Consider the following 27,656-nt stretch of genomic DNA (forward strand, 5'->3'; position numbering starts at 1 on the left):
CAAGAAACAGACACCAAGGTAGGATTAGCCAAATGGGGGGATTTATTAGGAAGACTACCTGGGAAGGATAAAGGGAAGAGTGCAGGAGCAGATAGGAAAAGGTTCAGACCACAGCACCCAACATGTATCACTCTATCTTGTGCCAAATGTCTTTTGAGTGCCTACTATGTCCTGGGAACTGTGTTTGGCTGCAATGTGTCTGATATGAATGGAGAGGAAGAAGGATGGATTGGGTAGAAAAAGTCTTGGATTGCAGGTCAGTTCTGAGAAAGTCTTGGCCACGCTAAGAGTCCTGGAGCTAGAGTAGTTAGTGGAGTTGTCCCTCCCCATGACAGAGTAGATTTAACTAAAACTCCTGGGACATGGTTGGGGAGGGAGGGAGGAATGGGATCCAAAGTAGCAGCAACTGGGACCTTCACTCAATTCCGCTGCTTCCCAAAGCACTCCCCTTCTCTTTTTCCTCTCCCTCCTCCAACTAACAAACCTCACTCAAGGCTATCAGGAAGCCCATCTTGAAGCCTCGGGAAGAGCTACTTCTGTGTCTAGTACTAGCCAGAGACTGGTATATTTACTCCAAAGAAGGACTCATTAAATGTTTATGTATCTGTTTCTCCTATTAGAATACTGTGTCCTAAGATCAGGGACCATGATTTATTTATCTTTGTATTCTTGTCCCTCAGCACGAGCTAAGTAAAAGCAGATGCTAATTAATACTCAAGTCACTAAATGGCTGAGAATCCAAATAGGAGGTAGCATTGATGATTCCCAAATGTTTTTAAATTGAGAATTTTAGATATTTTGATGGGTCTTTGTGGGCAATAAATGTAACTATTTTATGGAAGGGAATTCAAAACTATGTGCCACTATAGATATTTATGTATTGCTGTTTTATATATGCATAAATGGTTACATTTATGTTTTGATTTTAAAAAGTTAGAACACATCTTAAGAAATGCATGTGAGAATCTTTATCTTACAATATGACCAATCCCTGTGAAAAACAGAACATTTACTTGATTTGTACCTGAGTTATCAAATCATAAAGCAATCCTCATTCTTCTGCTTTGCAATACAGAGTGAAGTACAGAATTTATGGAAAGAAAATTTGATTATTCTGGATACTGCAAAAAAGTATGGCTATGAAGTAGTAGACACGTTCGCTATAACACTGGGACGACACAAAGAGTTTCTGCAGGGGAAGTGTGCATGTCATTTCCATGAGGTATTTACGTTGGCTATCTGATTTTCATAGCTTTCAATTTTTAAAATTTTTTTGTTATATCTTTAATTGCATTGTCAGTCTTATTTTACATGAAAAACACAATGTCAGGAGGAGATTAACTGATGTATTCATCATCACTCAGCCAAGGCATGTAGTCCTCACAACTTTGGTTCTATGAAATGAGGTGCTAAAAAATTAATGTTTGTTTAGATACTTCAAAACTAGGACCATCAGTCAATGCATGCAGGATGATGGAAACCTGGAAAGCGCTTGCCTTTGCTGATAGACTTCAAGCCTTCCCATCAGAAATTGCTTCCAACGAAGGTGGCAAAAATCTTCAGTGGAGGTAGCTTGTAAAAATCAAGCCTATCTAATGTGCTAAACTGATAAATGCTCTTCCTCTATCAGCTCATTCAATACATAAAGGAGGGCCTGTGCTTTAAGTAGTTTTGTTTTGTTTTCTTCTCCCCAGGGGTGAAAATGATTTTATTTGTAACCAGTAATTAAATAGGCTTAGCTGATAAGGTGATAGCTAAAAACAATTTTATTCTTTTTCCTCCTGTCCTTTTAAACTCCCCCTCTGTGGATTATTTCCTCCCTACCACTGAATAAAATCTTGGATAATTCCCATAACTTTAATGCCACTTCCAGTTAACAAAAGGTCTGCAGTCACTTTCAGGCATAGGAATATCACTTGAGTACTAAGATTGCCTAGTTCTGAGTCATAATCATATAAGTCAATCCCCTTTGCCAGCTCATGCCTGCTGAGTCTCAAAAGCCCAATGAAGGAGACTTCTTTGCTATTTCCTCATCTTGCTCTAATATTCTTCTTCTACCTCTTTCTGCATTGGATGAGAGTGGAGAGGAAATGTTAAGGATAAGAAAGGTCTTACTCAACTGGTACAGGCATAAGCCGGAGATGTGCTCTTGGAGTATAGCATGCTACTTCTTTCTTTTTCAAGAGTGCTTCCATGAACTTCCTTGAAGCCCACTCCCCCACCTGGAACTTTCAGGGCACAACTTCTTTAATAGAGGCAATACTGGATTCCTTCTTTGGCCCCCTGGTATCCAACTGTCCATCACTCTGTTGGGGGTCATGTTGCTCCTCCAGGCATCCTCTTGGAAAATTTTCAGAATAGCACTTAGTTGCTCACATTTGGTCTACAGAAATACTCTGCATCCTTGCTCTGCTGCTGCTGAAAATGCAGTTAATTCCTAATGAAGCCTACTCTGTCTGCCACCTTAAACCTAATCCATAGCCAGTTCTAATGCTCCAATAGACATGTGTTCAGCCCTTCACGCTGATTTCTTGAAGGCCCCTCTCACTTGATTTAAGGCAAGAATGAAGCAACACCCCAAAGGGGAAGAAGACCACAAAGCATTTGGAAAACACACAGAAATTCTGTCTCTTGCTTCTTATTTGTCACACAAATCTTTTGGTGAGATAATGGTTTGCAAAACTGGATTTTGTCCAGACATTGCTTAGAATATGAGGTTTCTTGGCTAACTGTTGTTCTGCTCTAGGTCGCAGGAGCTTCAGCTAAAATTGAGATGGAGAGCATCTCATTCTATCTTCCTGTCAGATACCTATTCTCTCGTTCTTTCTTGCTTGGCTCCTTCTGAAAACCAGGATGATAGGTTGACAAGTGAGGTCACAACTAAAGTTTCCTTCAGATTTTGTTTTTAAGTCCTTTGCTGATTATCAGAATCCCTTATGGTTCCCAGATTCTTATAAATACCAAAAATGTTATTGACACCGCATGATTTCCTGATGGATTCACATCATCCTTTTATATGACCAGTAGAACTGCATCTCAGAGACGTGAGAGCCTGCAGCCACAGTAGAGAACATGACATTTTAAGTTTTGATCTAGCAGCTTGAAGCTTGGCCATGTTGCTGTGTAACATATTTTAAGCTATAGGATACTGTGTGTCTGCTAATTTCTTCTACAAGAAAATATACTACCCTTAGAGTCCGTATCCTATTTGCAAAGAGGCAATACTTACAAACACAGGAGCAGTAGCTGTGAAGAGAAAACAAGGAGCTTGCAGCTTAGCCAGGTCAGGATCACAGTTGGCCACAAAAGTAAGCCAGTGATTGCCAAATCCACAGAAAATGGGGACTTTGAAAGATAACATACAGATTGGTTTTTTGAGTATCTTTTAGAAAAGATCTATTTATTTATTTATGTTTATAGAATGTGTGTTCCATTAGTATTTTGGGGGCAGAGTCTGCTTTTCTTTTTTAGCTTTAATGCTCCTAAAGCCTAAAAAAGGAAATGCCCTTCAGTGATTTCCAGCATGGCTCCAATTAAAAGCAGAAGATGCCCTTCCCACATGATTGCATTGCATGTATCTCCTGTCACAATATCAACCAGTTTACACTAATAGTCATGGAATTTGAAAACCACAAAAAAAGGCTCTTTGAACTATCAGAACTAGAATAGTGGCACTTAATTATCACTAATAAAAACTATTCTTAATTTGCATAATAATGATTCAAGCATGTCAGATAAAACTGTTTCATTTATTTGATTTTGTATTTTTTGTGAGTAATTATCATGTACAAATTGCTTTTCCTTAACTCTGTTTCAAATGCATGCTGTCTTGATGGCAGACCATAAGGTCTCCCCCAAATTATCTCAATTGATTTCAGCGTAGTGTTATCTATTTTGAAGTTTGCATGTTTGAGCTGAAATACGCCACTGGGAGCATTTGCCTTTCTAGTTACAACACAGAACTGATAAAATCATCTTTCTCAACTGACTCCCTTCATGATAAAATCTCTAAACTCATTCATTGCTTCGGCATAAGTGTTGCCTAACTCTATTAAACAATTTGTACCACTTGTACCTCAGGAAGTCTCTAGAGCTGACACTGACATTTTATAATCTCCCCAAACCATCGCCCAACATTTTAAATCACTGTTAGCTTATTACTAACAATAAAAAAAATCTAAAACTCCTTATAAAGGATGGTTTGATGATGAATGTAACAAGCCAGGAAAAAGTTGACTATTGGTCTCATGCAAAATATATTAAGGGGAAGAAATTCTGTTGATAACCATTTTTTTTCTCTGCGTTCATCTTATGAGTCTGGCAAAGAAAGTGTACCATAAAATAAGAGCAAGAATTGGAAATAACTGTATTGGAACCATAAGAATTCTGGCTTGGGGGTCTTGTATCTTCTGATGTTCTACAAAACTATTCCCACAACAGATTCAAGGATACCTGAGAAGGACTGGTTTAAGCATTAACGTAAGATGTTGATGTTTCTTCTTTGGTTTGTGGTCAGAATCCTATTATAGACATAACAAACCTGCTTCAGTGAGCACTTACTGCCATAGGTGAGATTAAAGGTCTTGAGGTGCCTCTTTCATCTGTCAAGGCATCGAAAGAGAACATGTTGCCAACACGAATCTATAAACAATTTCCCAACTGGTGTGCATCAATCCTGACTAAAATGTTCCTGCTGATTAGAAAGGCAGGTGTTTCTTTTCATTGGAGAAAATGGAATTTTATTTTCCCAATATTCACACAGGACAACAAACAGGATCCAGGTAGCTCTCGCCCAAGGGAGGTTTTGGATCATGCCTTTAGTTATGTGGCAAACCTCTCCTGTGAACAAGCTAAGACCTGGAAAGGATAAGATAATATTATCAGCCCAAACCTGGCTGAAGAAAGGGCAAATCCACAACCAATTGTTATGTGATTATTAATTACTTCAGTGGGTTGTACAGACCTTATATAATACTTCCCTTTTCTGGCAAATGTAGCTGCAGCTTCTGATTCATTCAACAAAAACCATCTGTCAGCACTGCCCAGCACTAATACCAGCAGGTTTTCTTTGATTCTGGCACCATGGAAAGAAGAAAAGAAGGGAGTTTCAGTTCTTTGTTAAAGATGGCCTCCCAATATAAATTAATCTTACTATTATGCTCTTTATTATTAATTAATCTTAATTAAACAAACAAAAATTATCTGGCCTAGAAATAAAGTTTTTCACTTTCTCTGTTAAATTTTAAAAGTTTACTATCTAAACACGATAAAATTTTTAAAAACCTTTAAATTCATCTACCTAAAAAACTGAAATAAATAATGACTTTTAGGGAAAAAAAGACCAAATGATCTAAATATAGTTAACATAGTTAGCTAATATAGAAGAACCCAGAATTTAATTATCAGCATGGCTATTTTTAACAAATTAATAATGACTATTCAATTCAATGGATGTTTTTAAGTATTCTAGGTAAGCATTGTGCTACTGCTGTAAAATGAGTTAGGAGAACATCTTACAAGACTCTCATAAGTATCTCAAAATGAACACATCCCTAAAGAAAGAATTAATATTTTCTTTAAACTTTCTTTCCCCCTAGTATTGCCTCATTCACTCCATTGCACTGCCATTTACAGACTAGAGCCATCTTCAACTCCTGCTTATCCTTCTCCAGCTTCTTCAGAACCCTCATCCATTCAGGGACCAAGTTCTATGTACATACTAAATATTTTTGCAAGTGTTTCCCCTATACTTCATTTCAGTTGCCTTGACCTTGTTTATTCGTTTACTTAATTATCCAGCATTTATTTTGTGAGTCCAGTTCTTCTCTGCCCTCCAGACATTTGCAGTCGGGGACAGGCCTAAAACCCTATATTATGAAACAATATGTTAGGCAGTACGTTAGAGATATGAACAGGATATTGTGATAATACCAAGAAGAGGCACTCTGAGGACTGAGTGAACCTCTCCTTGAAAAACTATATCCAATTTGAAAGATGAACAGGTCCGAGTAAAGGTCATAGAATTGGTAGGATGCTAGAAAATGAGTAGTGAGTAACAGAGTAGCAACAGAAGGAAAGCTACATTCCAACTCTATAAGATAGTGTGAACCAAAGTAGCTATGAAATAACCTGATATTCTCAGAATCACAAGCAACTCTATATGCTGTAGAACAGCCACTATGAAGGGGGACTGGAAAATAGTAGGTGAGGGCCAGGTCATGGTAACAGCTTACACTTTATCCTGTAGATGATGGAGACCTACTGGAAGGTTTTAAAGAGAGGCGTGAAATGCTCATGTTTTTGTTTCAAATAGTTGAGACTTATAACAGTGTGGAGAAAAGATGTGAAGAGGACTAAGTCAAGAAAAGAAGTTAGGAGATCTTTTTCAGAAGTCAGATGAGTCATGGCAAAGGCCCATTCAAACCAGGAAGTATAAGAGAGAAATGGACAAATACAAGCACCATTGAAAAATAATAATATCTATAGATCTTATCTGTGACATAGGGGAGTAGGAAGAATAAAAGATGATTCATAACTTGGGTGACTGATTAGAGATCTGTCTGAACTAACGATTGAGACAGAGAATAACGAAAAGGCACCAACTTAGGAAAAGATGATAAATTCAGTTTTGAGCATGTTATGTTTGAAGTGGAAATCTCTAAGGGGCATTGGATATATAAGTATGAAGCTTGAGAAATGGGTAGAGACTAGAGGTAGAGTTGGGAGTCATCAGAAAATAGGTTAGGAGTTGAAACTGTGAAAATAGATCATCCAGAGAAAGCAAGCAGAGTGACAAGAGCTGAGGAAGAAACTCCCAGAAACACCAATATTTAAGCAGAGTTTGGAGAAATAAGATCATTTGAATTTAGAGCATAAACAGTGAGCAGAAAACTCTAGTAAAGTGTGCCGCCATGGAAAGCCAAACAGTAATAGTTTGTAAAAAGGAGAGATGGATACAGTATCAGCCTGCTCAAATGTAATAGGTAGAGTTATTAAGATAAGGGTTTCAAAACACTCTTGGTTTTGGCATTAAGGAGGTCCTTTCTGACCATATTAAGTGTAGTTTCTGTAAAATACTGGGGTGAAATTAGAATATAATAGAAACACAAGTGTAGTAAAGAACAAATTAATCTACAGACTGAAAACAGAAAGATGAACATAAGTTGGTACCTGAAGGGGACACCCCTAAACTTTTCCCCAGATCTCCTAGAATGCAGCAGTCAGGCATATGCCGCCTCACACAGGAGACTGGAGAGCTTTTCTGACAAGAGACTGAATGGCCTGATGAAAGAGCTCCTTTAAAAAGGCTGAGTAGGCCGGGCGCTGTGGCTCACGCCTGTAATCCTAGCTCTTGGGAGGCCGAGGCGGGCGGATTGCTCAAGGTCAGGAGTTCAAAACCAGCCTGAGCAAGAGCGAGACCCCGTCTCTACTATAAATAGAAAGAAATTAATTGGCCAACTGATATATATATATAAAATTAGCCGGGCATGGTGGCGCATGCCTGTAGTCCCAGCTACTCGGGAGGCTGAGGCAGAAGGATCACTGGAGCCCAGGAGTTTGAGGTTGCTGTGAGCTAGGCTGACGCCACGGCACTCACTCTAGCCTGGACAACAAAGCGAGACTCTGTCTCAAAAAAAAAAAAACATAAAAAAAAAATAAAAATAAAAAGGCTGAGTAAATTCCTGCAGTGAAGTCAGCAGTTGGAAATGTTGGTCCACACAAATTGTTTAGAAGTAGCATTTTGGTGCCTTAATCTTAAATAAAAATTTTAAGTACAAGAGAGATAGATGGAAACCAATACCTGTGAGTAAATGTCCAGTGGATTCCAAGATCCAAGATATATATCTAAATATAGCAGGATAGGAATTTAGCTTATAATCAGACTAATGAAGATCATTCAAGTAGTATCAAAAAGTTAGTAACATGGGCCAGGCATGGAGACTCACACCTGTAATCCTAGCACTCTGGGAGGCCAGGGTGAGAGGATTGTTTGAGGCCAAGAGTTCAAGAGCAGACTGAGTGAAAACGAGACCCTGTCTCTACAAAAAATAGAAAAATTAGCTGGGGATAGTGACACATGCCTATAGTCCCAGCTACTGGGGAGGCTGAGGCAGGAGGATCACAGGAGCCCAGGAGTTTGAGGTTGTAGTGAGATACGATGATGACACTACATTTTAGCATGGACAACAGAACAACACCTTATTTAAAAAAAAAAAAAAGTGGTGATAGTGGGCATCCTTGTTTTGTTCTAGTTCTTAGAATGAATGCTTTCAGCTTTTCCCCATTCATTATGATGTTGCCTGTGTGTTTGTTATATATGGCTTTTATAATTTTGAGATATGTTCCATCTATGCCTAGTTTGTTGAGGGTTTATATCATGAAGGGGTACTGAATTTTGTCGAATGCTTTTTCTGCATCTATTGAGATGATCATATGATCTTTGCTTCTGTTTATGCGGTGGATCACATTTATCCATTTACATATGTTGAACCATCTTTGCATTCCTGGGATCAAGCCCACTTGGTTGTGGTGGATTGTTTTTGTGATGTGCTGTTGAATTTGTTTTGCTAGTATTCTACTGAGGATTTCTGCATCTATATTCATAAGGAATAATTGAGCTGTAGTTTTCTTTTTCAGTAGTGTCTTTTCCTGACTTTGGTATTAGAGTGATACTGTCTACATAGAATGAGTTGGGGAGGATTCTCTCCTTCTTGATGTTATGGAATAATTTCTGCAGTATTAGTACCAACTCTTTTTTGTAGGTCTGATAAAAATCAGCTGTGAATACATCTGGTCCATGCCTTTTCTTTGTTAAAAGATTTTTCATTGCTGCTTCAATCTTCTTGCTCATTACTTGTCTGTTCAGGAATTCCATTTCTTCCTGACTGACTCTTGAGAGTTTCTGTGATTCCAGGAATTTTTTTGTGCATTTCCTCTACATTTTTGAGTTTATGTGCATAGATATTTTTCATGGTATTTACAGTTGATATTTTGTATTTCTGCGGTATCAGTTGTAATATTTCCTTTTTCATTTCTCATTTAGCTTATTAGGGTCCCTTCTCTTCTATTCCTGGTCAATCTAGCAAGAAGTCTATTGATTTTGTTTATCTCTTCAAAGAAGCAACATTTTGCTTCATTGATTTTCTGTATTATTTTCTTGTTTTTAATTTCATTTAGATCTTCTCTGACCTTAGTTATTTCTTTTCATCTGCTGGCTTTGCGTTTGATTTGTTCTTCCTTTTCTAGTTCCTTGAGATGTGTCATTAGATTGTTAATGTGTAATCTTTATGTCTTTTTGTTATAGGCATTTAAGGTTATGAATTTTCCTCTTAGGACTGCTTTTGCTTGCTGAATCCCACAGATTTTGATAACATAGCTTGTGTCCCCTTTGTCAATTTGAGGAATCTTCTTATTTCCATCTTAATTTCATCATTGGTCCAATAATCATTCAGCAGGAGGTTGTTTAATTTCCATGACTTTGTGTAAAACTGGATGTTTCTCTTGGTGTTGATTTCTAATTTTATTGCATTGTGATCTGAGAAGATACATTCTATTCAACATAGTGCTGAAATCCTAGCCAGAGAAAGAAATTAAGGATATCTAAATCAGGAAAGAAGAAGTCAAACTATTGCTTTTTGATGATGATATCATCTTATATTTAGAAAACCCCAAAGATTCCACCAAGAGACTCCTGCAATTGATAAATAAATTCAGCAAAATCTCAAGGTACAAAATCAATGTACATAAATAAATAGCATTCTATGTACTAAAAGTAGTCAAACTGAGAGTCAAATCAAAGACTCAATACCATTAACAATAGCTACAAAGAAAATAAAATACCTAGGAATGTACTTAACCAAGGAGGTGAAATATCTTTACAAAGAAGACAATGAAACACTGAGGAAATAAATTGCAAATGATACAAACAAATGGCAAAAAAATATCTTGCTCATGGATTGGTAGACTAAACATTATTAAAATGTACATACTATCCAAAGTGATTTACAGATTCAGTGCAATCCCCATGAAAATACCAATGTCATATATCTAGAAAAAAATAATTCTGCAATCTAGAAAATATAATTCTACACTTCGTTTGAAACCAAAAAAGAGCCTGAATAGCTAAAGAAATCTTAAGCAAAAGAAACAAATCTAGAGACATCACATTACCACACTTCAAACTATACTACTAGGCTATTGTAACCAAAATAGCATGCAATTGGCACAAAAATAGAGACATAAACTAATGAAACAGAAAAGAAACATCAGAAATAAAACCATCCACATACAGCCAATTAATCTTTGACAAAGCAGACCACAATATACACTGGAGAAAAGAATCCATATTCCATAATGGTGCTGGGAAAATTGGATAGCCACATTCAGAAGAATGAAACAGTATCCATATCTCTCACCACTCAAAAAATGAATGAGTTAATTAATAAGATGGATAAAAGACTAAAAATGTAAGTCATGAAACCATAAGAACACTAGAAGAAAATGTTGAACAAACTCTTCCATATATCAGCCTACACAGAGAATTTATGAACAAGACCCTGATGGCAATCACAGCAACAACAAAAATAAATAAATGGTACTTCATTAAGTTAAAAAGTGTCTGCATAGCTAAGGAAACAATTAACAAAGCAAACAGACAACCTACAGAATGGGAGAAAATATTGACAAGCTATGTATCTGATAAGGGGCTAATAACCAGAATCTACAAAGAACTCAAACAAATCAAGAAAAAGAAATCAAACAACCACATTAAAAAGTGGGAAAAAGACTATTCAGCCATGAAGAAGAATGACTCGATGCCTTTTGCAGCAATTTGGATGGAACTAGAGGCCATTATCTTAAGGGAAATATATAAAGAATGGAAAAACAAACACCACATGGAACTAACTGATGAGCACACATGTGCGTAAAGGGAAGTAAGGCTCAATGGAAATCCAGCAAGAGGGAGGAGGGGGAGTAGATGGGTGATAACCTACTCAATGGTTATAGTGAACACTATACAGGTGATGGGCACACTTATAACCATGACTCAAGCATTATAAAAGTAATCCATGCAGCCAAAAATATTTGTACCCTTGTAATACTTTGAAATTTTTAAAAAATGAAAAAAAAATTAGTAATATAAATATTCAGTCACTTAGGAAGCTGAATTTCAGACAAGGGAGTTAGTCTCTGGAGAACTGTATGGAAGTGCAAGACAGAACCAACAGTTTAATATTAAACTGATAAACTTCTAGTCAGCAGCTCCTTATAATCAGTCTCTATGCCTCACAGCAGAATTTGTTCCCAAAGCCAATGCTGAGCTTCATCTAGAAGCGGGCATTACAGAGGCTCAGCTGTCAGAGTAAGAAGGGTTGGGGATTAGAGTAGGGTAGGAGGCAGGCAATATTTTGATTGCAAATCTGGAAACATCAAAACAAAACAAAACAAAACTCATTTCTAAATAAAATTTTCATCTTACTCCTAATCCCCAGCATCTTTGACCCATTCAGAAGTTGGACTCCCTTAAATCAAAGCATAGCTCATTACATATGATCATAATTAAATATTTGGGGAATAGAGGGTAAAAGGAAAGAATTCTCTATTATCTGTCAAAATTGCATGATGCCCTGAAAGGGAATTATGAATTATAAGGACTTGCTTCTAGCTATTGTTTGTCACTTTATTTTTATTCCACTTCTGTGAATTGTGACGCTACTTTTTCAGTTTGGGGGTGACTAGATCTTGGATTGAATGCCATTGCAGAATGACTCCATCCAGTAAAAACTACTTCAGCAATATAGATTTATCGTAAAATACTACTTGAGGACAGTAGAAAGCCATTACCCTCATTCATCTTCAGACACTACCATGATCATGAAACACGTTGGTAACCGGAACATCCCTCTAATCCAGTCTGGGGTGATTTGGGAACACTTGCCCCACAAAAATTGTTTTCTATTTTGTTCTGTGGATCTGGAACCACATCAGAAGTTCCTTGGGGGTTATTCAGGTCAAGATCAGTTTTAAGAAAGGTATTTGCTTGTAATCTGCCTGACACTTTTCCAATTCACCACGCCTTCCCCTTTGTACTTGCTTTTTGAAAATTCAGTTATTTCAGATGCAGCAGTTAGTGACATAGTAATACACTCATTCTGATGGCCATGTAAAATCAATTTTTAGTGTTACACATGTTTAGTAAAAGCTGCAACATTAGTTTTGGTATGTAATTTACAACAATTTTTTGTTTGTTTGGCAACTCTTACAACAGTCATTGGCCAAAATCAGTCAAGTTGAATTGTGGCCATTTCTATGCCTTCTAAAATGTCTATGTGCCCAAGTTTTTAATTATGTAGAAATGTGGAGAGATCTACAAACCATAAACTAAGAGATATCTTAAAATTTTAGGAACCAAAGCAAAGTAAAAGTCATTTCTATACTCCAAAGCACAGAATTTCAATTGTTACACTGAGTCACAGAAAGATGTAATCACCTACTTAGCCTATAATAGCTTCTATTTGTAGCACTTGATTTCAGCTCCTATATTATACCTTTCTAAATTTCTATAGTTAATATATTAACAATATATAATTGTTTTGAAGCACTTTAATCTTCACTGGAAAGTCTATTTCTAGATGTAACTTAATCTAAGTTTGAACATTGCTGTTCAATAATAAGGGAAATAATTTTTATTATAAGACTTGTAATTATGGAACAATGCTGATCTAACAGATTATCATATTTTATGGAGATCAATTGTCCTTCACTATCTCTTTCTAATTTTAAGTGTAATTTCATGCAGCAAACTTGCAAAAAGAGAATAAACAAAAAAAAGTAGAGTTACTTCATATTTAAAGCAGTAAAAAAATTATCATTTAACACTTGCATTTAAAATAATATAGACATTTTCCAAATCATACATATATGTATCATTAACCATATGTAGTAGTTCCTTTCCCCTTAGGTAGGTATGTCCCCTTTTCAATGGTCAAGTCATCTACACCCAAATTTAGAGAAGCATTTCAAAGTGTCAAACCATTAGAATTTGTCTCAGATGAGATACACACAAACATCTATGGCCTTTTGTCTCTGTTTAGAGGCCTAAATCTTTCACTGATGTTTTCTAATGGTTCATTTTTGTTGTTTACTAGTATTATTATTATTATTATTCCCCAGGGAAATAACCAACATTTGTATTGCTAGTCGCTCTCTTTGAAAGCCACATGCCAGTTGACACTTTAGTCGGATTTTAATAACCCCAAATGGTCCTGTGATTTTGGGAAGAGCCCAAATGGGCACATTTCCACACATGAGATCAAAGGAAAAAGCAATTTGCTCTTTACTGTACAGGTATCAAACATCTTTCATTGGCATAATGTTTCCAAGACTTAAGAATATAGCTAACTCCTTTTTTCTCCACTTTAGAGCCAATAAGTAAAATAAGGTAATATTTTGAAACTCAGAGATAGTAGTTTGACAGCAATGCGAGATACTGAATTTTACAAATAAGTTCAAAGAAATAATAGCCGTGTGAACAGATTATCATGCCCTCCATAAATTAGCACTAAGTCTTTTTAATGTACTAAGGAACTATTCATACCATGGAAACAACATGGTGCCTGACCTTGGGGAGCTGGTCTCAGACAATGTCTTTGAAGTCATTTCATTCTTGTTCTTACTTCAAGTATCTTAGACATGTGTCTTTATATAGTCCCCTTGAGGGTAGGGACCATATCTGAATTACTCCATGTGTTGCCTGACGCAGAGAACTCTGAAAATTGAAAGATGGGTATTATATGTAAAAAATCATTAAATTTTGCAAGAATACAGAATCATTTTGTTTGTCTTCTGCTTTTTCATTACAAAAGGCTTACATAAATTCTTGCTAACTATAAAAATTAAAAAATAAATATATACAATAAAAACAAAAACTTCCCCCTTCTCCATTTGAGATTCTATTAGCAGTTTGCTACATAGCTCTGTTTTATACCTACATTCTTGATTTTAGTCCCATGCAATTAAAAGTATTAGGCTGTCAGCATTCATGGTCACTGGATTTATATAAGATTGAGCTTTATTTAGAACCACCTTATCAAACCATTAACATTTTTAGGAACCAGTGGTTTAAGCTGCATTTTAATCTGCAGTATGAACATTTCTATTCCTTCTATCTTGGTATTGAATTCTGCTTATACTCAGCCTTTAATTCATATGTTACCATCAAGTTCTAAAACGCATAATATGTAAGTATGCTACCCACAAAGAAATTTGTGGTCTGAATCTAGGCAAGAATCCGATAATATAAGGTAAGGTAAAATATACTTGTCAGTCTAACAAAAACTTACTGGGCGTGCAACATACACCAGCTCCTGTGCTAACTAACCTCTGTTCGTTAAGGTCTCTGGCCTCTATTAATGGGGAAGAGAGACACAGACACTCTCAATACACGTTACCCTGTGTACCCTGACTCTGTTCCGCATCTGCTCATGCTGGAGCTCTAACTCTGTGCTGGTGTTACAGGTCCTCCCCAACAGGGGCTTCACATATGCTGTGGGACAAGCCTGCTCCTGTAGGCTCAGTGCTGTCCCAATACAAATGGCCACCTCTGATACTGCAGTTGCCCCAGGCACAAACCATGGAGACTCTCCCACTGCTCTGCCTGACCCACGCCCTCAGGTTTCCAAATCAGCATGATTCTGTGTGCAGAGGCTTACTCCCTTCCTTTGTATAGAGTCTCAGTCTCAGGGTTTCCTAAGCCTGGAATCCAGTGAGTTATATTGTTTAGTGAAACATTTGTTTCAGCTTTTACTTACAGTTACTTGGATTACCATGGAAATCAGGGAATCTCACCTTCTAAGAGGCAAGGCTAAATTGTATCTCAAATTGAGTAGAAGACACAGCTTGGGTTCTTTCCCAGGTGGCTGCTAGCCCTCATAATTAAACAAGCATGGCAGAGATGCCTGCCCGTCATTGCATTACACAGGCCCACTCATTACTGAATCCCTCAGCTCAAACCTGGGATCCTTCCACTGGAAGATGCACTACTCCTCCATCTACCTTCTTTCTCCTGCCCCTAGGACATTCTGAATAGAGAAAAACAGCTGCACCTGGTATTTAGAGATCATGGACCATGGTAGGATGAGTATCACCACCATTGGCCACCCCTCTATTCTCCCCAACTTCCCCCCACCACACACACACAGAGGACAGGATTGTGGGAGAAAGAAGCAAAGTCCTCCCGGAGAAGCAAGGTATCCATTTTGGAAAGAAAGCCAAGGAAACCTTCACTGATGACGGTGGCTGCTTAAGACATCTTGTTTACCATGGAGAAAAGGTTCCCAGTGGAACTGAGAGGTGTAAGCACCAGAAGAGGCATCCAAAGCCAGGGAGGAAACACAGAGTTTGTGACAGAGGCTGATGGTAGATTCAAATTATGATGAATCATGATGGTAGACTCAACTCATATCAACAAATAAATATCTGGGTACTAAAAGTCTCCTCTCGTCACTGTTTTATTTTTCCTTTCCAAATGCCCTTGACTATTTTCTTATGCTTATTGTTTAAGATGTATTATAGAATTTCTTTGTCATGGTTCCCCCCAAACCCGCTGTGATTACAATTGAAATAGCACTTTAATTAATTTTGGAAGATTTGGCATGTTATGTATTTGCATTTGTTCATGTATTTTATTAATGTCTCATTAAACTTTTTATATATTCTTTACTTGCATCCCATAGATCATTGTTGAACTTAGCAAAGTTGTTTTTAGTATTGTAAAGTAATCTTTTTTCTAATATATTTCTTACTAATAAATAGACTATAGAAAAGTTAGACAAGGTTTAAATATTAATTTTTTAATATCTAATTATTTTTCAGTAGATACCTTTGTGTTTTCAGAGTAAACAATCATATAGCTACACATAATTCCTTGGTAATTTCCTATAATGAAATACTTCATAATTTTGAAAAGTTTTGCATTCCCAAAATAAATTTTATGTGCTAGCGGTACAGCATATAATACTACCAGATTTTTAAAAAATGCTCCTGGTTTCAATTCACAATAGCATTTTAGAAGGATTTTTTTATATCTATATTTTGACAACTCAAAATTGAAATAATTCTCTCTGTATCAACTTGTCAGCTTTCAAGATTCAATATCAGGGTGATAGTGACTTAAATGGGAATTAGACACCATCATTTTTGATGACTTTCTGCAAAATAGTTTTCAAAGGAAACCAAATAAATTAAATGTTGTTGGGCCAATCACTGATATGGACATATATGATTGAATCCCGAAGAATGTAATAGGAATATTGGCACAGTAGGAGGTATTAGCCTTGCCTTCAGCAGCTGAGGGAGACCCCATTATCCTGTCTTCCTTCCTTGGAGATCAACTTAGTGACCTCTGAAAATAGAAACGAATTATCAACCTTCCCAATGAGATCTGATGAACTATTGATGCTACTCCCAAATGGAATCTATGTGCTTTGGCAAATACACTGGAGATATGTACTTTTGTATATCCTATTTATGGATTACATCTAAGATTGCCGTAAGCATCTATGCTAGCTTTATCCAACATTTGTAATGCAACAATTAAATTCAACATAAAATCACACAAATATTAAAATAATGTTTAAAGAACTATAACCCTTTGCATTGGGATGGACCTTTTTCTATTTTACATGTAATTAGTATGCAGACCATCAGGCACTTGCATGAGCCAGGACTTAAGATAAAATTATATAAACAAAATTAACCTTATTTTGGCTTTGGAACACTGGAATAATATTATTTCAAGGTTGAATGTTATATTTATGCTTAAGTGTTTCCTTAAATAAACTTCCTGAAGAATGTTCACTAATCTTGCTATAAGTGAGTACAAACCTCCTCCAAAATGGACAAAACCTTCAGGAAAACATTGGCGCACCTCTCCTGCCTATCATATTTAGAGTTATGTATAACCAAGTAAGGGTGGAAAGAGCTGCACATAACAGAAACTTGCAACCTTGAGACCTGGAATATTAATCAGTGGTTAACTGCAAACTGAGCTCTAAATTGCAATCCATAGGGATTCCTTCCCACAACCTGCTGATTTCACTGGATTTCTTAAGAGTCACTCGATCTGAGGGCCTGATCAGGAAAAGTCAAACCTCCCGTAGCTACAAGAAAACGATTCATTTCTTTGGAGTTAGCAGGGTATAATTGGTTTTAAAACACATTATGGTTACATTTTTCCTTCAAAATGTGAAAAGGTTCAAAATTTTTATGATTATAAATTAATTCACATTCATTGTATTATAAGAAAAAAATCAATGTACTCTTGTACATTTAAATGTACTCTTTACACTTAAAATCACCTATCATCCCTCTACCAAAACGTCACTGTTAGTAACACTTTGGTGTAGCTCTTTCCAGATTTTCTATACAAATAACTCTTGTAACAGGGTTTATACTCACTTATAATGTCACTAAAAATACTTATCTCACAAATAGATACCACGAGATTTTTAAAAAATATTCTGATTTTCTTTTGGAACTGTTTTCATTGCACTCTATTATATGAGATCAAAAAAGATGTACCTAAATAATTATATCACATTCAAAAGAATATTAAAAAATCCATGCAAACTACTGTTGTTTCCATTAGTAATCAATAATAAATAGTTTATGTGTCCAAATATTGACAGATAAAAGTTTTATAATAGCATTAAAATAATGAAATTTATAATGTGTTATTCATTTATAAAGATACCCAAAATATCTTTACCAAAACTTTCCTTTCTTCCTCTCTTTTCCTACTTCTAAACCTTCCTTCCAATCTCTCCCTTTATCCCCACCTTGCTCCATGGTGCTAACAACTTGAATTCTATTAACCTGATGATTAAAGCTGATAATTATAGTATTCCATCAGGACAACTTTTGTAAAATGTACAAAAGACTATAAATATAGCTTCTTTGGATGGGTGTGCACATATATTCATAAAATAACTGTGAACAAAATCATCAGAAACTAGTAATATATGTTGCTTCCAGGAAGGGAATTGAGAAACCAGGTGTGTGGAGCAGATATAGAAAGGAAACGTTTTTTCTTTTTAATTAGTATGAGTACATAATAGTTGTACGTATTTATAGAGTACATGTGCTGTTTTTATACAGTCATACAATGTGAACTAATTAAGGTATTAATTGGGGTATCTATCATTTCAGGCATTTAGCATTTCTTTGTGTTAGGAACATTCCAATTCCACTCTTTCAGTTATTGTTAAGTGTACCCTAACTTACTACTAGAAGAAAACCTTTTATTATATACCCTTTTATGCTTTATGAATGCTTTTTAATACCATTTATTCACAAAAAGTTTAAAGATAAAATTATATTTACATATATATCTGCAAATATAAAAAGTGATTAACTTAATAAAGCAGGGGCTTCTCTCCCAATTCCATAACTTACTAAGTGCCTAGCAGGGGTCCTCAAACTTTTAAAACAGGGGGCCAGTTCACTGTCCCTCAGACCGTTGGAGGGCCATTGGAGAGTGCGGCACATTCCACACATGCGCACTGTGGGCCTGAGACGATCCCAGAACAGGCAGCTGTGGCATGCTGCGGGCCGGATAAATGTCCTCGGCAGGCCGCATGTGGCCCGCGGGTTGTAGTTTGAGGACACCTGGTAGAGAAATGAAACCACTAACTGGAACAGTGTTGGCTTATGGGTCTGCAATGGAAAAATATTTTTTCTTTTCTCTGAAAATATTTTTTATTGCCATCTTGTACAAGGGTGCCATGATAGGTTTAGAGCACCATGTCTGAATCAGAAGAAGAAACACAAGAAATGTTAGAAGAAACAAAGAAAAATTTGCAAGAAGAAATTGATGCCTTAGAATCCAGAGTGGAATCAATTCAGTGGGTGTTAGCAGATTTGAAAGTTCAGTTATATGCAAAATTTGGGAGCAACATAAACCTTGAAGCTGATGAAAGTTAAACATTTTATAATACTTTTTAAAATTTGTTTAATAAAATTGAATATTGTTTAAATTGATAATTTTCCTTCTTCAAATGACATGGAAAGGAAAACTTTCTTTTTAAAAAATTTTCATTTATTTAATGGAAACTTGCCTATTTTCACATGTCTTGCTTATTTATTTTATATTTTTAAAAGAAAACAGTATTCATCTATGTATTTTGCATAATGATTATGTCAAGTCTAGGGGCTTTATGTCATGTTATTAAAACAAGTTAAGCAATCTTTAAAAAAAATGTGAAGGCATATTCTCTATTGTGGTGCTGGGTCCAACTCTATGTTAGTGTGTCCGGCCCAAACACAGACGCACACACATGCACATGTAGCAGTGTGGTGTAGAAATCATTTGAGACTGTTTTTTAGCTCCTCGGGACAGCTGCTTTCAGCTAAAAAAAGTAACAGCAAGTTGAATTTCAATTTTAGTCTTTTTTGAAGCATAAGTTACCCTAGTTCTTGGTTATGTAAACCATATTCCTGTCCTCTGGGCAACATCTGTGTGGCAGAGATGCTGTTCAAGTATGAGGGTTAGTTTTATTGCTCTATGCAGAGCTCAAATGTTCTTGATTTTTGCCTCACTATTTTCTTGCTCTTTGTTTGCAGGTAGTGAAATCAAACTATCCCAAAGAATATCACGTTCTTAAAATGAAAAGATCAAGGAATCATATTGTGGGAAAATATTTCAGCAACCAAAGCAAACAACAAGACTCTGTAGCAAGTTTTCAATCACCATATCATGTCAGAGGTCCTATAAATCAAGTTTGTTCTGAAATCCTTCTCAGCAGGATGTGTGCGAGAAAAAGGACTATGTAAGCTCTCTGCAGGAGAACTGAATTCAGGGTTGGAGACAAGGCTCTCACCTGGGTATTGGTCTAGGAGCCAAACCTCATGCATCACCTGCCTTTTGGATTGAGCACACACACTCGTGCACACCAACATAGACGTGCACACCAATGCACACGTAGCTAAAACAAAGTAGTAATAGCACTTTTTCTTATATCTTTATAAAGTCAAGGTGTGAACTTCAACACCAGTTCATTTCCGAGTGTAAGACAGAGCTAGAAAAAGGTTACTTGAAGTATAATTACAAACCAGAACCACTGTGGGCCAGGTATTGCATTGTATTAATAAATAGAATAAAGACACTTGAATTATGTGGAAAATAGGATAGCGCTCTTTAGTTTTGTTACCATCTCCATAGGTATGTTATTATTGAAGGAGGGAAAAAGCAATTACATTCCACTTGCAAGTAGAGGTTGTGCTTATGTTCCTCACCAGGAGAAAATGTGGCATTTGTGATGGCCAGATTTGGTCAATCTAACGCTTATGAAAAACATTTCTGTCTATACATTTTAAATTTGATTACTAAAAGGAAAAGAACAGGAATGCTCCACAAGGGAATTTGAAGAGATGCTATGAGAGAGATATAAAGTAAAATATTTTTTAGTTAAAACACCAATGTATTTAACTTTGCACTCCTTGTATTTTCTATAAACATTCCCTCCTAGTCCTGTCTGTGAATTTGGATGGGTAAGTGCAGTCTAAATTGAAGAAATACATAGTTTTAAAGTGAGGGACAAAATATAGTTCCTCGTGTAATCCTTTAGTATGTTTCATTGATGATATTACTTAAGAAAGCTTTTTTTTTGCCATTATAACCCTATGTAACTTAAAATTACAATTACACTTTGTATAAACATTTTGCAAAGGATTATGCATTTTCAAATGCATAGGCATATTTTTCAGAAAGCATTTGTATATGTCCACAAATAGAATTATGTTACTAGTATCTATATTTTGATTTTCCAGAGCAACTGTATCTGCAAATTTAGAGTAGGCATAAAATTACTTTTCAATTAAAATTGTGGAATATATATAAAACATACCTAATTCTAGTATTTAGAACTTTCTCTTCTATCTCTTTAGGTTCAGAATGTTAAATTTCTTTATTATACAAATGCTATCAAACTGTGAAATAACGTCTCACAGTTGCAATGGCTTTTAAAAGATTATTTTTCTTTTTGAGAAAAAAAATAGTAAGAAGGTTAATTCAATACATGGCTGAAATTACCAAATGCACAAATACCTCAATTTCACTACCAGAAAAAAAAATTATTTTGACTGATCGATTCCTTAGTATGAATACCCACCTCCTTTAAATACTCTATTTTTATATATATTTTTATATGAAGATAAACATGAATTTATATTTAACTATCTTAAATTATATTTACATAAATGCAAATATCACTTGATATAAACAATACAGATCTGCATCTTACAGATGATAGACTTTTAAAAGAATGGTACAGAATTCACTTTAAGTATGAACGCTTTGTCTAGCATCTACACTTTCATGCAAGCATCATTTTTAGGTTTTTAGTGATTTTTTTAAATAATTATATAAAACACTGCCAATTTATACAGCCTCTCCATCATGTTTTAAGTTATTATATACTCTATAACAGTATTACAGTCAGTGGGTATTTCTTGTAATTTACTTTCAACCTCACTGTAATAACCATCTGACTGAGGTCAATCTGGCATTTACTTCTTCAATGTTGAAATAATAATGGGTTTTAGAAACAATTGTAATAATGTCATTAATAAATGTCTTACTGGTAATAGTCTGTGTTCAGAGAGTATCTTTTATTTTCTTTTTCACTGGAGATGTACAGCCATTCAGTGACCACTTGGCAGGGATATTACCATGTGGATTCAAGTATTGGAGTGTGGTTAAACAGGATTAACTAGAGAGTTGCTTCTAACCCTGATATTCTCTAAGTTTATGATCAGATGAACTTCCTGCTGTACAATGACCAAAGTTTGTGAACACAATATACTGTAGTGACAAGCTTTTTGCTTTTAAAGGTAAGACACTCAAATACTAGGAATCATTTTAATTACTTCTTAATTGAAACTACATTTTACGTAGGTGTGTATGTGTGTGAAGATGTGTGTTTGTATGTGTTTAGCAAGTTCCTAATGTCAGTGAGGAAAAAATAGGAGTAGATATTTTAACATTGGAGTAGATATTTTAACATTTTTAGGTGTGAAAGTTATAGGAAGTGTATTATTTTTGGTAAGAATTTATTAGTATCCAATCCAAACTAAACAAAAGAAAACATTTATTAAAAGTCAAGAATAACTGCATAAACATTTCCAAGCATCACTGTTGACATTGTGTGTGGGTGTGGGTGTGTGGGTGTGTGTAGAGGTGGGTGTGTTTAAAGGCACAGGGTTCTATTTGCCAAGCCACCCAAGTAGCAAATAAGATCCTGCATAGACATGAAAAAGAAGGGCTCACCATTGCCTGCTGGTTGGATTTACATTTGGGTCATTCCATTTTCCTTGTGTTAGTTGCCCATGTGTCTTCTTCTACAGAACAGTGAGGCAGTCTTCTCTACAGAACAGTGATTCCCACTTAGAAAGTGTTAGAAGAAATTACTGATTTTTAAGATGGACATAGTTCCAGTGGTATGTATAGAGGGGGAAAAAATGCTATTCTGCATCTGAAGTTTCTTCTTTTAGTTCCATTTCACTGAACAATTTCAAGAAGAAATATATAAATAGGTCAAAAATTATGTAACCCAGTGAGAGTTATTTCAAAGTTGTAATGCTTTGGCATAGGAGGTGAGGTGTCTAATAAAGTATTAATAATAAGGTTAAGAGCCTAGATAGCTAATTAGGGTTAGGATCTCATTAAATATTATCTTAATGGCTCCTTCATTTGGGCATAACACTAAAACAGTCAATATCTAAAATTTTTCTCAGAATTTTCATCTTATAAAGAAATTTTATCAAAATCAGTGGCTGTGATTATTGTATTTAAAATAAACAAACATATTAATAAATACATTCATGTGACCTGATAACTTGAAAAACATATACCTAAGTATAGAACAATAGCACAGCAGATTCTACCATTCTGACTGGATCAAAGAATACTTGCTGTGAAAATGCTACTGTAGTTTATTTGAATGTGTATTTAAAGTTTAAATGATTTTGATCACTCTTACAAATTAAGGCATTTTGATAGATCACTTCAGCTTAAAGGGATGAACCAAAAGTTGTCAGAAACCCCTAAAGACCTACTAAAGACAACAGGATACTGCCAGTGCTTATGAACTAGATTTTATATTTGGCAGGGCTTCCAAGGTTTCCTACTGTCAAAGAGCCTTTTATCATGTTTTTATTGCTGCAGTAACTGCTATTATCAACTTCCATATTTCTTTTATGATTCATTCACTGTGTGTAGGGGGCTGCAGAACTCATTTTTTTCTAACTGATATAGACCATGCAGTCCTCCTAAAATGGTATTCCATTTGTATTCTTTACGTTTGCTGAAATAGAAAGAATTTGCTTTATGGCTCTATTAAATGTCAGATCACTATGCTTTAATACATTTGATATACAATCAAAATATTAATTCTTAAAACTTATCAAGAGTATTTATAATATTTAAGTCTATTTGCAATGTAAATAAAAATAAATACTTAAACACAACTAATAGGACAAAACAAAAACAGCCACTTTTAGAGGAAACACTATAAAGGATTCCTACAGGGTAGTAATATTTAAGTACATTAGATTTTGAATTTGATTTATGCTGACATTTTCTCCCAAGTCTGTAGCATTCTCTGCAAAGGACTGTTTTCATTTAGTATTTTAAAATCTTTTTCTCTAACCCTTTTTGTAATATATCTGGGGAAAATGTTGCATTATAGATTGGGTTAAGGGTAGACATTTAATATCTCTAACCAAGATATTTTCTTAGATGATTTATATGTAGCATCATATGATTCTTTTTATTATATTAAATAAAAAATATACTTTTTATTACATTAAAATGTAATTCCTATGAAATCCACAAAATGTTTAGATATGGTTTAAAAGCAAAGCAATTAAGATAGATTATTGGTATGTCAGAATTCAGAATTAACATAGTTTCATAAATATAAATATATTTAATTTATTCTTTACTGTATAGAGACTTATGGTTGGCTGATGAAATGCACCAATTTGATGCAGCTTTTAGTTCTAAGCTAAAAAATTTAATAGAGGTGGTATGTGATTTATTTATACATTTTGCTCAACTGTATTTCCACCTTTTTTTTATAATAAAATCTGTTCAAAATCTGTAGAATGAAATCTCAGTGCTTAGCATTGAGATCAATATTTTCATTATTTTTACAGTCTTTAAATTATTTGGTTCATAATTTGCCTGCTTTTAAAATTAAATCATTAATTTGAATATTAGAAAAAATTTAAAGCATTGAAATAAAGCAAGCATCATGTTGTAACTTGTAATGTAACCATACATCCGCTGACCTCCATTAAGATATAAGAGGTTGTTTGGTTTCTAGTAGATCTTCGTATTTTAATAGCTGGAGATATGGGGTTCAGAATTCTCATAAATACATGGACAGTACCAAATGCCAACAGCGAACCAAACAATCAGACATACCCTAGATTAGTCCATGAAGCCCACCACAATCAGGGCAGGGTCGAAAGGGAGGCTACAGCGCAGGCCTTCACTCCAGGAGAGACTACTTCCCCACTGGGTTCTGGGATGGATATATATCATAAGCACTTTCCAGCTGCCTTTGACAGCTCTTGGACATCTCTTCAAACCTCTTCTTAATGTACAAATCACTTAGAAGGGTCTAATTCCCAATGAAAAAGTAAATAATAATGTTAAATCTTTAATAGACCAAAAATGATAACTTGGATTAGCCAAATAGCAGGTGAATGTGACTCTAATGATACATTCTTATTTATATAGTCAGGAAAAACAGAAAATGTACTCTAATCATCAATATATTATAGTATATCTTCTGGAGAACTTGTAGTAGCAACTCATTTTTTACTAAATTGGTTTTTTTCACCTAAGGGATCATTCATCTACTGTGACAATTCCTGCTTGGCTTTACCTTTGCCTTTAAAGTGAAACTTAAGCAGTATTTTTCTGTGTACATTTAATATGTATTACAAGATACGTTTTAAAGCTTACATTTTTATGTTCTCCTCTTTGCCTTAATTACATGTAACATGAAGCTTATGTTTTAATGGGCATGAGCTCTCTAGTTTTACAGTATCATAAAAAGAGTTTATGAGCCTTTTGTTAAAAATCAGTGCCTATGTCATTGGCAGGGCATGGAATTATTTGCAGCTACTTCTACTTATAAGATACAATTTTGTCTGATTTAAGAATAGTGTGTGTGGCGGGATTGGAATTGAAACAATGCCCTTGTACTATAAAGTATAAAACCAGCTTAGTCATCAAGTGGTACAGATTTGGGTCCAGCCACATGTGGATCCCCACTGGGGAAAACCTGGTCTCTGTTCACACTTGTCTCTAAAGAATACTCATTTCAATGTTCACATTAGTTATGCAAAATCGATGGCATGTTTTTAAAAGGGTGTGGATACAATCCTTAGCACAAGTTATTCCTGCCAAGAATAGGAATAATTTCAATAGGATGGAGTTTCCAGGGCCATGTTATTGGTAAACAATCAGAACTCTCTCTTGGCCACCTATCTTATAAATAAATTGACAACTTCCATGAATTATTTATGGATTCTGGGATGAGACTGATACAGACATTGCATCTCAGTTTCTTATTTTCCAGAAGAATAGGCAATCTCCAGTGGGCGACTGGCATATTATGTGGTGTTTTTCTGTTTCAGGAGGTCATCATAAGTCTTTGAAGTACTGAGTTTCTTGCAGTTGATTTCTCTTCCAATAGTAGCATCCTTGGACAGTCATCTTCAGTAAACTGTTACAAAATACAATGAAAATAAATGCCTTCCCTTCACCACTGATCATGGACTTGTTATGCTGCCTCTGTAGACAAGAAAATCAAAACTGTTGGGCCAAAACCAAGCCTTCTCTGGTTTTTGTCTGGGCAGAGTGTGTGTCAAATAAAGGACTTAAAAACAGGAATTCTGGATTATTTCAAACAAAAAACTCATTCATGCTGTATAAATACACACACTTGTGTATATATAAAAAATGTTTGCACACACAATGAAATAGATAATAAAGTACTAAATAATCTTATATCCATTGAATTAGCTCTTTAAAACACTCCTTTTATTTTTGATTTATAGCAGTATGTTAAACCTTCAGAATAACAGGTTCTATATCTTTGGATGCCTTTGCCAGGTGCTCGTCTGGACATGTGGGGAATGTGGTTCGAGGCCTCTGCCAAGCAGCGGCAGAGCCAGGAGGGACTGCTAGGGGAGACGTCTGCCAGATGCTTCTCTCGGGAGGTGACAAGTGACCAAACTGCCAGAAATCACCCAAATGAGAAGATGCTAGGAAATATTGGACTGCAGAGTTGCGAGAGCTCCAACTTTTAAAGCTACAGAGAACTTGGGGGAACAAAGAGAGCTGGGCCTCTCTGTGCCCTGCTGAAAATAAACGGATCAACAGAGTTCGCTTGTGGGAATCACCCTTACTTAGTAGGGATTCCTGCCACGAGCTTGATGTCTTTGCCCTTTTCTCCACCTCAGCTTCCCTGACTGCCTCTGATCTCATGGGGCCTGCCCATGGGCAGGTGCTGAGGCAGATGCCTGAGGGGTGAGACCGAGTCACGTAAGCTGTGGCAGAGGGCTCCGCTGGGTGGAAGACACCAGCTCATTATGTTAAAGCATAACTTCCTCCCTGCAAATCTAATTTCTATTAGGCCTCCACCCTCTTAACTGGATTTATTTCCCCTTTTTGTGAATTCCATGGTGCCTGTGTCCATCTCTATCACTGCACTTTCACAGCATAATGTCATTATCTATCATCACCTATATATGTCCTATTCCACTAAAACTGAGATTCTCAAGCTTTGAGTGACCCTTTCATTCTTCTGCTATAAGATGTCTTTTATAGAGTACGGGCTCAGCAAATATTGTTCTCTCACACTCTTTTCTCTGTCCATCCCTTCTCAGCTTAGGCGTCATCTCCTCTAGGAATTTTTCTGATTCCCCAAGCACTGATCAAAGTATCCTTTCTTTGCATTCCCTTGGCACGCTCTGCTTACCCCTATCAGAGCCTTATTTCTTTCTTTGTCTGTTTAAGTGTGTACTCCCTAGAAAGTAAACTCTGTGAGGAAGGGACTGAGCTTTTTTCTTTGGTTGATTGTGTTGATTTATTATTTATTTTTAACTGTTTTATTGAGATATAGTTTACCTACCATGAAGTTCATTCATTTAAAGAGTACAGTTCAGTGGTTTTTAGTGTATTTACACAGTTTTGCAACCATCATGAAATTCTAACTTTAGAATGCTTTAATCACCCCCAAAAGAAACAAAGCAATCACTCCTCACCCGTCCTTTCCGCCACTCCCCAACCCCTAGACATTGGCAATTACTGATCTACTTTCTATCTCTATGGGTTTGCCTACCCTGAATGTTTCGTGTAAATACGACCACACAATATATGCTCTTTTACGGCTGATTTCTTTCAGTTACTGTTATTGTTTTAATCTTTGCATTCTCAGTTCAGAAAAAAATTTGCCTAGCACAGGAAAGACACTCAATGAATTTTTATAAAATGAAAAGAAAAATAAACCAACAAACTCTAGCATTTTCTAGGGTTAGAAATTGTGCTCCAAATAGAAAGTGTCTAAAAGGTTTTGACGAAT

The 27,656-nt window shown here is 35.7% G+C and overlaps 1 protein-coding gene across 2 annotated transcripts in view; it reads left to right on the forward strand.

Annotated features, from left to right (window-relative positions):
* Positions 1–21,642, forward strand: part of CPED1 (cadherin like and PC-esterase domain containing 1) — a 267,036-nt gene extending 245,394 nt beyond the window's left edge. For both annotated transcript variants that reach the window (XM_012757301.3, XM_012757302.3), the window contains 2 exons: positions 1,076–1,222; positions 19,621–21,642. In XM_012757301.3, coding sequence (XP_012612755.2) covers positions 1,076–1,222; positions 19,621–19,830 — 357 coding nt within the window. In that variant the 3' untranslated portion in view covers positions 19,831–21,642. The remainder of the gene's footprint in view (positions 1–1,075; positions 1,223–19,620) is intronic.
* The last annotated feature ends 6,014 nt before the right edge of the window (positions 21,643–27,656 follow it).

The sequence above is a fragment of the Microcebus murinus genome, chromosome 9, assembly GCF_040939455.1.
Source record: "Microcebus murinus isolate Inina chromosome 9, M.murinus_Inina_mat1.0, whole genome shotgun sequence".
NCBI classification, from domain to species: Eukaryota; Metazoa; Chordata; class Mammalia; order Primates; family Cheirogaleidae; genus Microcebus; species Microcebus murinus.